This window comes from Ictalurus punctatus, chromosome 2, assembly GCF_001660625.3.
Source record: "Ictalurus punctatus breed USDA103 chromosome 2, Coco_2.0, whole genome shotgun sequence".
NCBI classification, from domain to species: Eukaryota; Metazoa; Chordata; class Actinopteri; order Siluriformes; family Ictaluridae; genus Ictalurus; species Ictalurus punctatus.
In genome coordinates, this window is record NC_030417.2 from 26,851,512 (window position 1) to 26,867,116 (window position 15,605).

General features: G+C 37.6%; 1 protein-coding gene across 2 annotated transcripts in view; it reads left to right on the top strand.

The window, feature by feature from the left end:
• The window catches only part of tbc1d16 (TBC1 domain family, member 16), a 44,249-nt gene that overhangs the window by 20,842 nt on the left and 7,802 nt on the right, over nt 1-15,605 (top strand). The window contains exons 1-6 of one of the 2 annotated variants that reach the window (XM_017459751.3): nt 4,157-4,610; nt 7,066-7,257; nt 8,139-8,286; nt 8,386-8,550; nt 10,470-10,618; nt 14,622-14,756. In XM_017459751.3, coding sequence (XP_017315240.1) covers nt 4,348-4,610; nt 7,066-7,257; nt 8,139-8,286; nt 8,386-8,550; nt 10,470-10,618; nt 14,622-14,756 — 1,052 coding nt within the window. In that variant the 5' untranslated portion in view covers nt 4,157-4,347. Of the gene's footprint in view, nt 1-4,156; nt 4,611-7,065; nt 7,258-8,138; nt 8,287-8,385; nt 8,551-10,469; nt 10,619-14,621; nt 14,757-15,605 lie in introns of those variants that run through there. The other variant, XM_017459743.3, reaches the window with a different exon arrangement.

The following is a 15,605-nucleotide window of genomic DNA, read 5'->3' on the forward strand; positions in this document are numbered from 1 at the left end:
TAGTTGGTGCACCCTTTTGAGTCTGAAGTGTCCGGAGCTACAGACAGGTTAAGAGCAGGTATTTAATCACAAAGCTGGGTTTGTCTGGCATGAGAGAAGCACCAGTGATTTCTGTGTTTGTCTGAGGATGCTGAACAAGTCCTATATGGCTCTATACATTTTTTTTTTATATATATATATATATATATATATATATATATATATATATATATATATATAAATTTCATCATTATATGCCACTACCCCGGCTACATTTATTTGTCATGCTTCCCCTAACACCCGTTCACGCTTTAATTTTTCCCCCTTCTTGTTTTCAGGATTTTTAAAAATTTCTTCACCTCAGTCTGTCTGCTCTTGCATTCTCTCTCTCGCTCTCTCTCGCTCTCTCTAACCTTCATTTTCTTGAATAATTGTGTTTCTCTGTTTTCTCTTTTGTTTCCTGTCATCTCTTTTTCTCTCTCACCCATATTCTCTCTTCTCACTTTTCTTTCTCTCCCCTGCCCCTATCCCTTTTCTATCTTCTCTTTTCTTTTATCTTTGCCTTTTCTCTCTCTCTCTCTCTCTCTCTCTCTCTCTCTCTCTCTCTCTCTCTCTCTCTCTCTTCACTTCTCACTTCTCTCTTCAGTTTTTTATTTCCTCTATCTTCCGCTTCCCCCTTGTTGTTGCTCTTCGGTATTTCTCTCTCTCTCTCTCTCTCTCTCTCTCTCTCTCTCTCTCTATATATATATATATATATATATATATATATATATATATATATATATATATATATATATATATATAATATATTATATATATATTATATATATATTATATATATATTATATATATATATATATATATATATATATTATATATATATATATTTATAATATTTTTTTTCAATTCTAAAGTACTTTTATTGGCATGATTGTTTACATGCATAATTGCCAAAGCATCAATATAGAAAAGAAAAAAAAAAAGTGTCTCCCTCTCTCTCCCATCACCTCTCCAGTCCCCTCACTCTCTTGCTCTCTAATTGTACAGTTGGATCCTCTTTCTCATTGCCCTTTGATTCTGTGTTCCTGTGCCTGTCATTGCCCTTTGACTCTGTATTCCTGTGCGTGTATCACTGGGCTCAGTGTCAGCTCTGAGGATTAAAAGAAAAGAGGAATGTCCAGATGCATTGAAGTCTCCGCTCTCTGAAACCAACTTCATATTTAACCGATGACATTAAGGGGGAGCGGAAACTGGAAGCATGTCACTTGGAATCATTTACTCTGAGTCTGAGTGCATCCAGTGTGTGTGCGTGTGTGTGCGCGTGTGCGTGCGTGTGTGTGTGTGGTGAAAGATCACAGAGGTTAAACTAGTCTGCTCTTATCGGTGTCCCCAATTAGGGGCATGTTTTTCTCTGTGTGTTGTTTATTTTAATGTGTTCTAATCATATGTTAATCTCTGGTGGTTGTTCTTCTTGAGATTTGAGACTGTGCACAATGATAGTAACAGTCCCTGAGAGAGTGACTTCATCTCAGTGGGGAGCTCAGACTCCTGGACAGCTTGCCTGCTGAAATCTATGAAGACATGTAGAGAGAGAGAAAGAGACGGAGGAAGAGAAACTTTTTATTTTAGCTAGATGTGAATGAATTTATGCCAAAATCACTAACTGGCATGACTCGATTAGATTTTTATTCATGGAACCATGATGAAATTATAAAATGATTTTTTTTTTTTTTAGGAATTTTGAGTTTTTATTTCTATACAGTGCCTTGCGAAGGTATTCACCCCCTTGGCATTCTTCCTATTTTTTGCCTTACAACCTGGAATTAAAATGGATTCTTCTGAGGTTTGTGTCATTTGATTTACACAGTGCCTACCACTTTGAAACCATCAAGAAATATGACAAAAAAAAAACAGAAAACTTGCACGTGCATAATTATTCAACCCCCTAAAAAGAAAAAGAAACAGAAAGAAAAAAAGTCAATACTTTGTAGAGCCACCTTTTGCAGCAGTTATAGCTGCAGGTCTTTTGGGGTACGTCTCTAAGTTTGGCACATGTAGCCACTGGGATTTTTGCCCATTCACCAAGGCAAAACTGCTCCAGCTCCTTTAAGTTGGATGGGTTCTGCTGGTGTACAGCGATCTTTAAGTCATACCACAGATTCTCAATTGGATTGAGGTCTGGGCTTTGACTAGGCCAGGGGTGGGCAATCTTATCTGGAAAGGGCCGGTGTGGGTACAGGTTTTCATTGCCCACCCCTGGAATAGGCCATTCCAAGACATTTATGTTTCCCCTTAAACCACTTGAGTGTTGCTTTAGCAGTATGCTTAGGGTCATTGTCCTGCTGGAAGGTGAACCTCTGTCCCAGTCTCAAATCTCTGGAAGACTGAAACAAGTTTCCCCTCAAGAATTACCCTGTATTTAGCACCATCCATCACTCTTTCAATTCTGACCAGTTTCCCAGTCCCGGCTGATGAAAAACATCCCCACAGCATGATGCTGCCACCACCATGCTTTACTGTGGGGATGGTGTTCTTGCGCTGATAAGAGGTGTTTGGTACAAACCTGACATAGCGTTTTCCTTGATGGCAAAAAAGCTCAATTTTAGTCTCTTCTGACTAGAGTACCTTCTATATTTTTGGGGCGTCTCTCACATGCCTTTTGGTTAACAGCAAATGTGTTTGTTTTTTTTCTTTAAGCACTGTTTTTTTTCTGCCCATTCTTCTGTAAAGCCCAGCTCTGTGGAGTGTATGGCTTAAAGTGGTCCTATGGATTGGACTCTTTGTTGCCTCGCTGATTAATGCCCTCTTTGCCTGGTCCTTGAGTTTTGGTGGGCGGCCTTCTCTTGGTGGGTTTGTTGTGGTGCCATATACTTTCCATTTTTAAATAATGGATTTAATGGTGCTCCGTGGGATGTTCAAAGTTTCAGACCCAACCAAACCCTGATCTATACTTCTCCACAACTTTGTCCCTGACCTGTTTGAAGAGTTCATGGTGCCACTTGCTTGGTGGTGCCCCTTGCTCAGTGGTGTTGCAAACTCTGGGGCCTTTCAGAATAGGTGTGTGTGTGTGTATATGTGTGTGTATATGTATGTATGTATGTATGTATATATATATATATATATATATATATATATATATATATATATATATATATATATATATATATATATATATATATATATATATATATATATATATATTGTACACACACACACACACACTGAGATCATGTGACACTTAGATTGCACACAGGTGGACTTTATTGAACTAATTATGTGACTTCTGAAGGTAATTGGTTGCACCAGAGCATAAGTAGAGGCTTCATAGCCAAGGCGGTGAATATGTATGCACGCACCACTCTTCTGTTTTTAATTTTTGAAAAAAAAAAAAATATATATATATATATATATATATATATATATATATATATATATATGTTGTTTTTTTTTTTTCTTCATTTCACTTCAACAATTCGGACCGTTTTGTGTAAGTCAGTTGCATGAAATAAAAAAAAAATCCATTTAAATTACAAATTGTAATGTATCAAAATAGGAAAATTGCCAAGGGGCGGTGAATACATTTGCAATGCACTGTAGCCAAAGTTTTTCTAGAGTGTGAACAATAAAATGTGATCATTGTAATTATTAACATTGAACACTAGTTTTAACCCTTTTATGTCAAAGCTTATTATTCAGTTATTTGTCTCACAGCTTATGTAGTAACTGTGATTGATTATTTAGTAACTACAGCAAAACCAATAGAAACATTTTGTAATTATCAGAGTAAGGAATGCAAGTCTGGAAATGAAATAAATAACCAGAATTATGTCTGGACTTTATATGGATGAAATAAAACTATGTCCAGACTTGTATTTTTGCTGCAGTTGTTTTTTTGTTTTGTTTTAAATTACCTTTTACTTTTTGTAGAAGTCTGATGGTATTGTTTTGTGCATTGAGGATTCATCTGTTAAGATGAAACTATGATCCATCGTAGACCATACTATTTTTCCTAGTACTCCTTTTTGTTATTACTCAGACTGTGAGATATTGTAATTTTTGTAGCACATGTAATGTTAGGGGTGTCATGCTAAGACAGTTCGAAAGTACAGTGACAGGTTTTACGTTACGCAGTTTTAACCAGGTCTGAGTGCACCATATGGCTTTGTGTGTGATCTTGTTTTGTTTTGAGCTCTAAATGTCCTCTCAAATACTGCACCACCATTAAACACAGGCCTGCCAGTTCGGTACTGTGTCAGGGACGTGTCTGGAGGTGCATTTGGCCTGTTAGACATGCTCAGTTAGAGAGAGCGAGAGGTCTTAGGGCTCAGGTTACGGCTCTGGGAAAAATGAGCAGACTCCGGGAAAGAGATGGCGAAAGAGACGGGGTGGGGGTTGGAGGGGTGTGTGGAACTAGCTGGCAGACGGGGAGATTTGTGTCTCCGTTTAGCTGCTGCCAACACAGTAACTTCCTTACATTCTTCTCATTCTCTGTCTCCTTCAAAACATTCTGTCCTCACACACATACAAACACTGACAATTACATGTGGACCCGGAGCCTTTTATTGTGAACCCAGCTGTGGAATAGATTCAGCTCTCCTCTATTTAAATATTAAGATATTAGTCGATGTTGGGTGAGTTATTTTTTTTATTCTGTTTGTATTATATAATTTTTATTATACATGTTGGAAGCTGTTGCTGTTTATTTTTACCTAAGCCAGACACACATCAATGGTGCTTCCATCTTGGACAGTTTGTTTCCCCTTCTTTTTTTTTTCTTTTTTTTTTTTCCATTTTTGTGGAGACATTGATTACACTGTTTTTGTGGAGACAGTGTAATCATTGTCTCCACAAAAATGACAACACGCTGTATAGCATTTGGATGTGAGAAACCCAAACAGTTTAAAACAAACCAAAAGTTATGTGGAAATAAAACAAACAAGTAGAGCCCATGGAAATTGTTGCCTTTATTTATTTATTTATTTATTTTACATATTTGGACAAGCAAACATTTGATCATCTTTTAAACATGAACAAAACCTCAAGGAAAACGAGCTTTTTCAGTCATATATTCAACAGAAATATCAATATATGTGATATTCTTCTGTGGAAAAGTAAGTACACCCTTGGCCTCAGAAGCTAGTATTGACCCCTTTAGCAGAAATAACTTCTTGTAGGCGTTTTGTCCACCAGACTCGCTGGAATTTTTGACCACTCTTCCAAGCAATATTCTTTCAGTTGCAAGATGTCTGAATGTCTTCTTGCATGTACTGCCCGTTTCAAATCCCCTCACAACATTTCAGTGGGATTCAAATCCGGGCTTTGACTAGGTCATTCCATAATCCTCCATTTCTTCTTTTTGAGCCATTCCTTGGTGGATTTGCTAGTGTGCTCAGGATCATTATCCTGTTGAAAGGTTCACTTTCAGTTCAACTTCAATGTTTGGACAGATGGCCTTAAATTATCTTCAAGCACTCTTTGATATGATGCAGAATTCATAGTTGAATCAGTGAATGCAAGCTGTCCAGTCCCTGAGGCAGCGAAACAACCCCAAACCATAACATTCCCACCATCGTGCTTCACATTTACATTTATTCATTTAGCAGACGCTTTTATCCAAAGCGACTTACAAATGAGAAAATACAAGCGAAGCGATATCAAGCAGAGAACAATACAAGTAGTAGTAGCTTCACAGTTGGTATGAGGTGCTTCTCCTGAAAAGTTGTCTTTGGTCTGCACCAAACATGTCTGCTGTTACTGTGGACAAACAACTCTATCTTTGATTCGTCTGTCGAGAGCACATTATTCCAGAAGGCCTGGTCTTTGCCTATATGCTGATTGGTAAACTGTAGTCTTGCAAAGGCTTTTTCCTGGCACATGCAGGTTAAATTTGTGCAATCTTTCTTTCTACAATCTGTGATTGTAGAAGCATGCACTTTGACACCAACAGTTGCAATACTTACTAGCAGATCCTGTGATAAAATTTTGAGGTTCTTGGACGCTTCTTTTTGCATCAGACGGTCTAATCTTGGGCTGAATTTGCCGGGGCAGCCAGTTCTGGACAAATTGGCAGTCATTTGAAATCTGTGCCATTTGCCATTTTTGTGCCATTACAGTGGAATGATGTATTTCAAATAACTTGGAGATTCTATACTAGTCATATATAGCCCCATAGTCAGGTCTTCTTTGCAAAAGATATTCCAACTTAATAAGAATTTTATTTGTTATTTGATGGAGTGTAGAACCTTCATTAATATGCACTGTGTCAAATGTTTGCTTGTCCAAATATGTTTTAAAAAAAAAATTAAAATAATTTTTTTTTTTTTTTTTTTTTTTTTAAAAAACACCCAATTTCCATGGGGTGTACTCTTTTTTTTTTTTTTTTTCCACATGTGTGTAGCTCCCTTTTGACAGGTGAAAGCTGTGTTTGCATTTTCTGAGGAGTTTCATGTGGTGGCTAGCTGAACTGCTAGCTAGGTGAATTTATAGTTTAGTACAGTTGAGCTCATTAGCTTGACCCAGTTCAATTCTTTAGTTAATCTTCTAAATAATTGTTAATATGTGTGAAGGTAGATAGAATAAGTTTGTTGACTTGTTGATTCACTTAGTTTGTCTAGTTATGTAATTTATAAAAGGTAAGATTTGCTTAAGCCCATGCTAGCTTGCTTGTCATGCTAGCTTTGGCTAACATTATTACTTCTTATTTACAGTGTTGTTATAGCTTGTATTCCTGTTATGTGGATTACAAAATAAGTCTCTTGGGTGTGTTAGTTTTGTACAAATAGTATTGCTCAAAACTGGCATGTCATATCTTGGTTTAAGCTAATTACTGTCCTGCTGTATATTTACCCTACATACCACTGCTTTCCTGGAAGTGTTTACAGTAGTTTTCTGTGATGAAAAGAAATTTGTTGTTTGTATCTTAAACCAAGTTACAGCCAATTCGATCAAGGATGACCTGTCTCAAAGTACCTAGAAACAGCAGCTAATGTGGCAAACACAGATGTCTGCTGCTTTTTTCGGCAGCTAACTGTTTATATTGGCAGTCATACTGTGTTGGTTGGAATATAATTATGGTCTTATTTTCAGGGAGATGTGTGATGAGTCCATGACCCACTCTGCAAGTTCCGCCTCCAGTTTGGACAGCCACGCCCTATCAGAGAGCAGTCAGTCGCAGGGCATGCGTTGGGAGGAGCAGCAGAAGGTTCTGGCTGTAGAACAGCTGTGTGGAGTGTTCAGAGTGGACCTGGGACACATGCGGTCCTTACGGCTCTTTTTCAGGTGTGATGATAAAGCAGCAACAATATACTATGCCCTATACTTAAACCCCGGACAAATATGACTGAAAAAAATGTGTGAATTATATCCACAGCAGTGGACTTTTGTATTTAATAGTTGTAGCGTGACTATCAATTTTCCTTATGTATTTGTATTCTTGTAGCTTGTATATAGCGTCTGAAAGAGTTAATAGATCTCTAAGTGTCCCTGCTGAAAAAACAATCAAAACCATCACAGAAATTCTAATGGTTTCCATTACAAATACCATTGCAAACAATCACCTGTTAACCATTAAAACGATTAACAAATGGTTTCCGTTATGTAGTAGGATTTATTAAGGGCATAGGTCCGTAATGGTATCCACTAGACATAACATGCCGCCAATAGAAGGCAACAAATTACCAGTAGAGACCTACAGTAGGACCATTACAGTTTCCATTAAAACCAATACAATTCCCATTATAACTATTATAATCATTAAAAAATTCTATGTTGGTTTCCTTTTTTTTCCTCAGTAGAAGTGATACAAACAATGAGAAACAATCATTTCAACACCTTTCACTGTATTTTGGTTTTGGGATGTCTGTTCTTTTATATTTGTTTGAAACGCTCCAAAGAAAATACAATAATGACTTGTGTAATTATTTATCACAACCTTTACAGTGTTAGATTATATATATATATATATATATATATATATATATATATATATATATATATATATATATATATATATATATATATATATATATATATATATATTTTATATATATATATATATATATATTTTATATATATATATATATATATATTTTATATATATATATATATATATATATATATATATAATATATAAAATGAGTTTTGATGCCTCTCTGATGCAGTGATGAGGCATGCACAAGTGGTCAGTTGGTCATAGCGAGCAGAGAGAGTCAGTACAAGATCCTGCACTTCCACCATGCTGGTCTGGACAAACTGGCCGAAGTCTTTCAGCAGTGGAAATGCTGCAGGGAGACGCAGCTCAAGGACCAGGTGAGGAAGGGTGCAAGAGAAAACACACACTCCTAATCTGGTTTGATTGCCTTCCAGCGACGTCTCTCCAACCTCTTTCGTTGCAAATCCCATGCTCAGGTGGCGGATGAGAAGTCGTGCATGCAGTTCTCCATCCGCAGACCCACTCTTCCCTCCACGGAGACTCACCCGGAGGAACGTCTCTACCGGAGACTGGACGTCAGCTGCTGGCTGCGGCACCTGAACCACAACGGTCAAGTGGAGGAGGAGTACAAGCTCAGGAAGGTGAGACTGAAGAAAATCAACATTTCACTTGATGTCATGGAAATATTCGTGAGCTTCTGGAAATGTATAAGCATTGGATTTTTAAGCTACTGAGATGATCTAGTTTAGGACATTTTCACCTCAGATGGCATCACATATACATGCGCATTAAACTGCTCAGAGCCTCTCCTAGAATGAGGACTACTGAAATGCAATTATTTTCTCTTTTACCAGGAAATTCTCTTTAAATTGGAATATCTTTTGCAAAGAAGACCTGACTATAAGGCTATATATGACTGGTATAGAATATTGAATTGAGTTTTTCTCATTAAATAAGCTGTGTTTACTGTTGTAGTCTTTCTATAGCCTTCACCATCTGGTGATTAAACTTTTTTTTTTTTTTTTAAATTACGCCACATCTATCAAAACAGGAAACGTGTCTGTAACCACAGAGACTGGTCACATAACAAAAATATGCTCTGTCTGAGTGCTTATTTATGGCAGTTTTAATTAATAAACAATACGCAGTGCAGCCCTGTTATGATTATTGAAAGTCTAATTTTCTTGTCGTATTCATTAGTTGGGGTGGTACAGTAAAACAAATTTTTACTAAATCCTCTTTCAGACGTAACCAGCTGCTGTAACAGTGATGCACACATTCCTTAACCAGTGATGACTGAATCACAGGTTTTATTCAAATTTTATAAGTACTAGTGAAGTATACTGGTGAAGTCACTGTTACAGTGGAACTAATTTGAACTAAATCTTTTTTTCAAAATTGTAACTGTGACTAAGCCTGTATACTTCACTAGTACTTCATTATAATATTTTAATAAAACGTGTGATTCAGTCATCGCTGCTTTAGGAATGTGTGTCAATCAGCAAGGGGTCAGTCGAGGTTGTGTCAACAATGTCTAGCTTTTTAATATTAAGGATGTTGCACATGTGAGTCATTCTAAGACGACCTTCTGTGATCAACAGCTTTATTTTTTTTGTTGTTCTTTGTTAGTCATAGAAATTCCTGGAAATTATTTTGTAAAACACAGAAGGAAACAGCAGGTTTGAAGGGGGGGTTGTCGGGGTGACAGATGTAGATGTACATCTATGACTGTATACTGGAATGACATCAGAAATTCCGAGTGGCGCAACAGAAAGGTGTTCACTTTATCACAGTTTGAATACTGGTGATGGCCACAGCCATTTCTGGGAGTCAAGTAGAGCAAAATTCACTGGTGGAAGGGATTCTGTGTGCGTCTATGTAACTGGAAGGGTTTTACACATCCCATCCCATTTCCTGCATGTTTAAAAAAATTTTATAAATATTCTATTACTTTCCCTAACCATGCTAAATGCTAAACCATACTACATCAACAGTGTAGTAATTAAAGTTCTCTTTGAAAGTGTGATCTCGTATTAATCAGTCCGTACAGGATTTCAGAGTTTTTTCTGATTGTTGCGGCCAGAAATGCTTGATTTTGCTGCGACTTTTTTCTAAATTTGTGATGTAAAATGAGCTTTTTTGGTTTGTTTGTTTAATTGGCGGAAGCTACTTGAATTAACCACATTGCAATTGTACGAAATTGTATTGCACGGTCTTTCACAGTGATGTTTGTTGGTAAAAAAACTAAACCGACCTTTAAGCTGTAGTCATGTTCGACACGTGAATCGAAGAGGGCTTTGAAGATTGCGCATTGTGATTATGTCACATGACATCTCTTGGCCCAAATCTGCAGAAAAATCTGTGGTAATTTTTAAAAATCGCATGCTTCTCTAGAATATTGCGGCGTTATCTTGATTTTGCATTCATTTCTGCTGATCCCAGAAGGACTGAATGAAGTAATTTTGGGTTGTACGTGAATTTTCCATATCTGCTGCAGTCAGGTATGTTATCGGGTAGCTCTCTGATGATACTGTAGCACAACAGTTCTTTGTTCTTTCAGGCTATCTTTTTTGGGGGAATCGACCCATCCATCCGCGGGGAGGTGTGGCCCTTCCTGCTGCACTACTATAGCTACGACTCCACCTCAGAGGAACGCGAGGCGTGGAGGCTTCAGAAACGCACCGAGTACCAGGAGATCCAGCAGAGGAGGTGAGACATACTGTAGCACTAACAGCATGCAGATGTACTCTCAAGTTCCTCTCAAGCACAATCTCCACTGCAGGGTTTGAACCACACCAAGCAATGCGTGGTCTTTAACCTAATGATTTAAAATTGAAATAAACTGCTCATGTTTCAAAGTTCCACATGTGTATGTATGCATCAAATGATGTGTAATGTACAGCATGATTAACTAAATCAAAAGCTAAAACAATGTTATTTATACCAGAGTGCTGGTATATCGAATCTGATTGACCAGCTGCAAGGCAAGTCCCGGGACTTGTTCTAGTACTTTATTGTTTCTATATAACAGCTAACTCGCAGGGACGGGGGGGCACGCCATATAATATAAGCTTAATAGTAAACAAATTATTTTTTTAAATGTCTTACTTAACAAATAAATAGGTTTAATAATTGATATGGTGCAATTATCTGTAAGGAAATGTTTATTTAACAGTTATGGAAGGATTGTCCCATGTCAGAGTTTTCCGTCGTTGGGAAAGTCTTCAGGACAGAGGAGTATTTTTTCTCAATAGCATGACAAGCTTCCTTTTTGTTTTTCTCTTATTAACATCAAGAAAGAGAAGCTGGTGAAGGAAGAACTGTTTATAGCTTTTATAACGTAAGTGATAACGGGAACTAACTTGTCAAGTGGATGTTTCGCAATATTAAAGTGCACCTATTACGGTTTTTCAACTATTACCTTTCATGTAGTGAGTTATGAAGCTGTTTGTGAATGTAAAAAGTCTGCAAAGTTTCAAAAATCAAAGCGCTCGACAAACGGAGTTACTGTCTCCCAAAAGAAGGAACCGATTCTGAACAGCTGAAACGAGTCGTTAGTGATTCCAGTAAGTACTTCCTGCACAAATATTCTTTTCATAGAACTTGTCTCTGGGTGTCATCACTGTTCGCAGGAGTACCAGAGTGATGAAATAACATGAGACAAGGCTAGTTTGGTGTTGTTAGCCAAGGGGAGGTGCAACTAATCTATCATTGTATGGGTTTAGCTGCTACAGTGCCATGCAAAGTACATTAGCCTTCCTTATGCTCTGCTCATATCATGTTCATGGAACTTGAAACTCATATTGTTTTCCTGTTCAGAGAGGATGGTAGTGTTTCAGTTTCAACCCCTTTACTGGTAAAAAAAATAAAAATAAATAAATAATAATAATAATAATAATAATTCCCTTCACTCTGACTGTGTGAGCTAGCGTTTGGCAGAATTGAGAGCTGTCAGCTAATAAGACACGAGTATTTCCACGTATTTTCCTGTAAACGCTGTGTGATCGCTCTCGCCTCCATTTACTGAAGATACGAAATTGCAATGCCGCCGTCTTCTTTTACTGACCTTCAGTTACCTAGTGACAAACCGCTCCGCTTGAGTGGAGAATTATTCGGGGGTAAAGAAAAAAAATCTTTGGGGTTCCAGCCTCGAACGCCCAGGCCAGGTTACACCTCTGGTACCATCCACAATAAACTCATTGATCTTTAGGCTGTCCGTGTGGGGCCGCCCTCAGCAGAGGATAATGAGAACTGATGGGAACACACTTTGCGACATGTTTTTTGGAAGCATCACGGCACATCAAACCACCCTGTTATGTTGTTGTATTCCTTACATAATAAAAGTCCTTTTAGTTATCTAAAAAAAATTTTTTTTTAAAAACCCAGCAAAAATGAGGTGAGACGCTTAAGATTATTGATCTGTACAACAAAGCGGAAGCTTGTAATGTCACGGCAATGAAATGGCGTTTTTACGCTGAGTGCTGGGGTGCTTCAGTGGTTGTCACGGAATTTGTGAATGATCTCATTTTGTGTTCTTTCCAATCTCACGACTGACTAAATGAGGAATAAAGTCAGTAGGGGCTTGTTAGCATTGTGGTTACAGTTCCTGACTCTAACCTGGAATAGCTGTTAGCCATATTAAGATTTTTTTGGTTTGTGAGTTATTCATGAAACAGCCTCAAGCTGTTGTTAATGCAATGTAGAATACTCCAGCAGGAATGTATAGCCATTTTCAGCTTCACAGCCAGTTGACAGCACTCTGATCATTATAGCATGTGTGTGTTTGTGTGTGTGTTTGTGAGTGTGTGTGTGTGTGTGTGTGTTAGACATTCATTACAGAAGCTTTTCACAGGCTGTCTTAGTACCCGCTGTGAGTCTCAGTGGATGTAACTAGCAGAGACGTTACAGTCCAAGCCTTTACCAATCAATAAACACGTGTGCAGAAACGTGCTCAGTGTGAATTAATGTGTCCCCAAGGAAATGAGCATGTCATAACTGATTAAGGCAGTGTGTTCCTATCGATTACAAATGCTCACTGCAGGTTGGCTAACGCAGCTAGGTCGTAATTTTTGGAAGGAGCTGCGTTATTTTTAGATTTTAGTTGTACTTGGTACAGCTGTAGGTGTGTTTTTGTTTTGTTTGTTTGTTTTTTTTGTTGTTGTTTTTACACACACATCAGCGTGAATGATCCATCTCTGATCTTAGTGGCTCTGCTCTATGCTTATCGATTCACTTGTAATATTATCAGATTGTCAATACTTGAGTGAGCAGTGCAGATATTATGCATTCTTCAGGCTGATTAGAAGTGCATCTGGACTTTGCCATTGATGCGCTGATGAACTGTGGAAGGAACGAATGTAAGCACTAAGATGATGGCATGACATACCAGACACACCTGCATTTATTAATCTCCAGCCATTAGGCCTGGTCGGCAAAATCGTATCTGAATCATGGTGAAACAGTGTGAATACTATTCTGAAATTGCATTCATGTCAGCAGTCTTTATTCATTTCTCCTCTGGGAATTTTGCACGGTCACGCCTTTTAATTTCAATCAATATGAATTTGTTGTGTGTGTAATTGTCATTGGTTGTTCAACTGTACAGTCCGAGTCCTCAGAGAGGTACACCGAGAGAGTGAGAGAGACATGGTTGAGTCTGAGTTGAGAAAGAGAGAGAGAGAGGAAGAGAGAGAACTGCTAGAGATTAAAAAAGAAAAAGAAAAAAAGTGTGCGAAGGAGGGGTGGAGGGCTGCCGGGGGAATAGTTTGCACAAACACCAGCTCCGAAACAATTGTGTGAAGTTGCATCAGGTCTGGTGTTCATGCAAAAAAAACAAACAGTGTTAATTAAATCCCACCTGCTTGGTGAGCATTTAGTCCTTTAGCTGGAAGGTTTGCTACACCTCAGCAAATCGATGAAGGCAGAAAGCCAAAAGTGTTTATCTGGCCCTATGTGGCTTTAATAAATTACACAAGGAAACAGAACAAAACAGTTTGAAGTGTTCCCATGTGTCAATGAAGGAACCTGGTGCTTAAAGTGTAGCTGCTTTAGGAAATTTCCGGATTCTTCCGTAAGGATAATTAAAGGTAAAAATGAAAAATACTGTCATTTATCCGAAGACCAAAAATGGTTTTCTAATACATAGTTTCATCTTATGATGAATAAGTAACGAAGAAAAAAAAAAAAAGCAGAAGCTTATAACAAAGGAAAAGGGGAAATGAAAATGTCATATTTTTTGTGAAACGTCCCTCTCGTTTTGCTTCCAGAGATTGCAAAAGAATTTTTTCCACAAAGTCGTAGATGACCTTCAGACCACATCACTCTCGATTGTTTGTGTGTGTGTGTGTGTGTGTGTGTGTATAGAAACAATTTAATAAAACGACTCACTATGAAATCATTTGTCTGGGAGTGCATGAATTTGCATTCCTAGTGTGGTATTCATGTGCATTTATTTATTTGTTTACCGGTCTGCCTTACCCATTCATTCATTCACTCATTTATTGTAAGACAGTATAGCATGTCATGATAAGGATTTAATATACTTATTTAAATAAAAAAAAACCCACAACAAAGCAACCTTATCTCAGTCCGACATGAAGGCACCCAATTTGGAAGATGTTCTACAAAAGATTTTTATTTTCTATCTTAAAAAATAAAAAGGCTATTTCTTTAAATAAATTCTACAAAAACATTTCTCCTCCTGTCCTTCTAGGTTGTCGATGAGCCCTGAGGAGCACAGTGAGTTCTGGAGGAAGGTGCAGTTTACGGTGGATAAGGATGTGGTAAGGACCGACAGGAGCAACATGTTCTTCAGAGGAGAAAACAACCCTAACGTAGAGATCATGAGGTCAGAGTCTCACATGCTCTCCCTATTGCACTGCATCTTCATTTTTCTCCACCCCGACCAGCATCCCATATTTATTCTCACTAACAAGATCATACTTCCATCTTACTGCTTTCCCAGGGTAAAGTGAGTCATGTTTCAGTTTTAAAACGCTTGAAACGAATCCTAATGAAACAGACTTGCACTGGTTTTATTGTCTTTTCTCGAACCTGTCCTTCAGTAGAAATGGACCACCACTGAGCACTTATTATTTACATGGTGGACCATTTTTGGGCGATATGACAAAAATGTCATATGATACTTGAGGACATTTCTGAGATACACGACGTGTATCATGATATATAATTTAGCTAAGAAACTGTTTGCCAAACAGTACTAATATAAAGAGAAATCTGTTAAACTAAGTTTGATGATACTTTTCTTTAATGCATACAAAGATTAGGTTAAAAAATTTATATAATATATATATGTGTGTAAATAAGTGTGTGTGTGTATGTAAAATTAACAGCATCCATTCAGCACAATTTAATTTGAAATGATTAAAAACATAAAAAATACATCACCATACCAACGATATCTCAGAAAGGTGTATCATATAATCGTTTATCACAATATCAATATTCTATGGATTTATACCACAGCGCTGTTGAATACTCAATTCTGATTGGCTGACAAACATTCTGAGCTGTGCAATTATTTTTCAGTAAATGCATTGCTAAAATAGTTCCAGTCAGGTCTTTATCACATTACAGTTCCATATCGCTTCGCCAAGTTACTGAAATCAGAGAAAGGTTAGCCTACTGTCCACCACAGCATACATGTTTAACAACAAACAAAATGACAGAAAGCAAC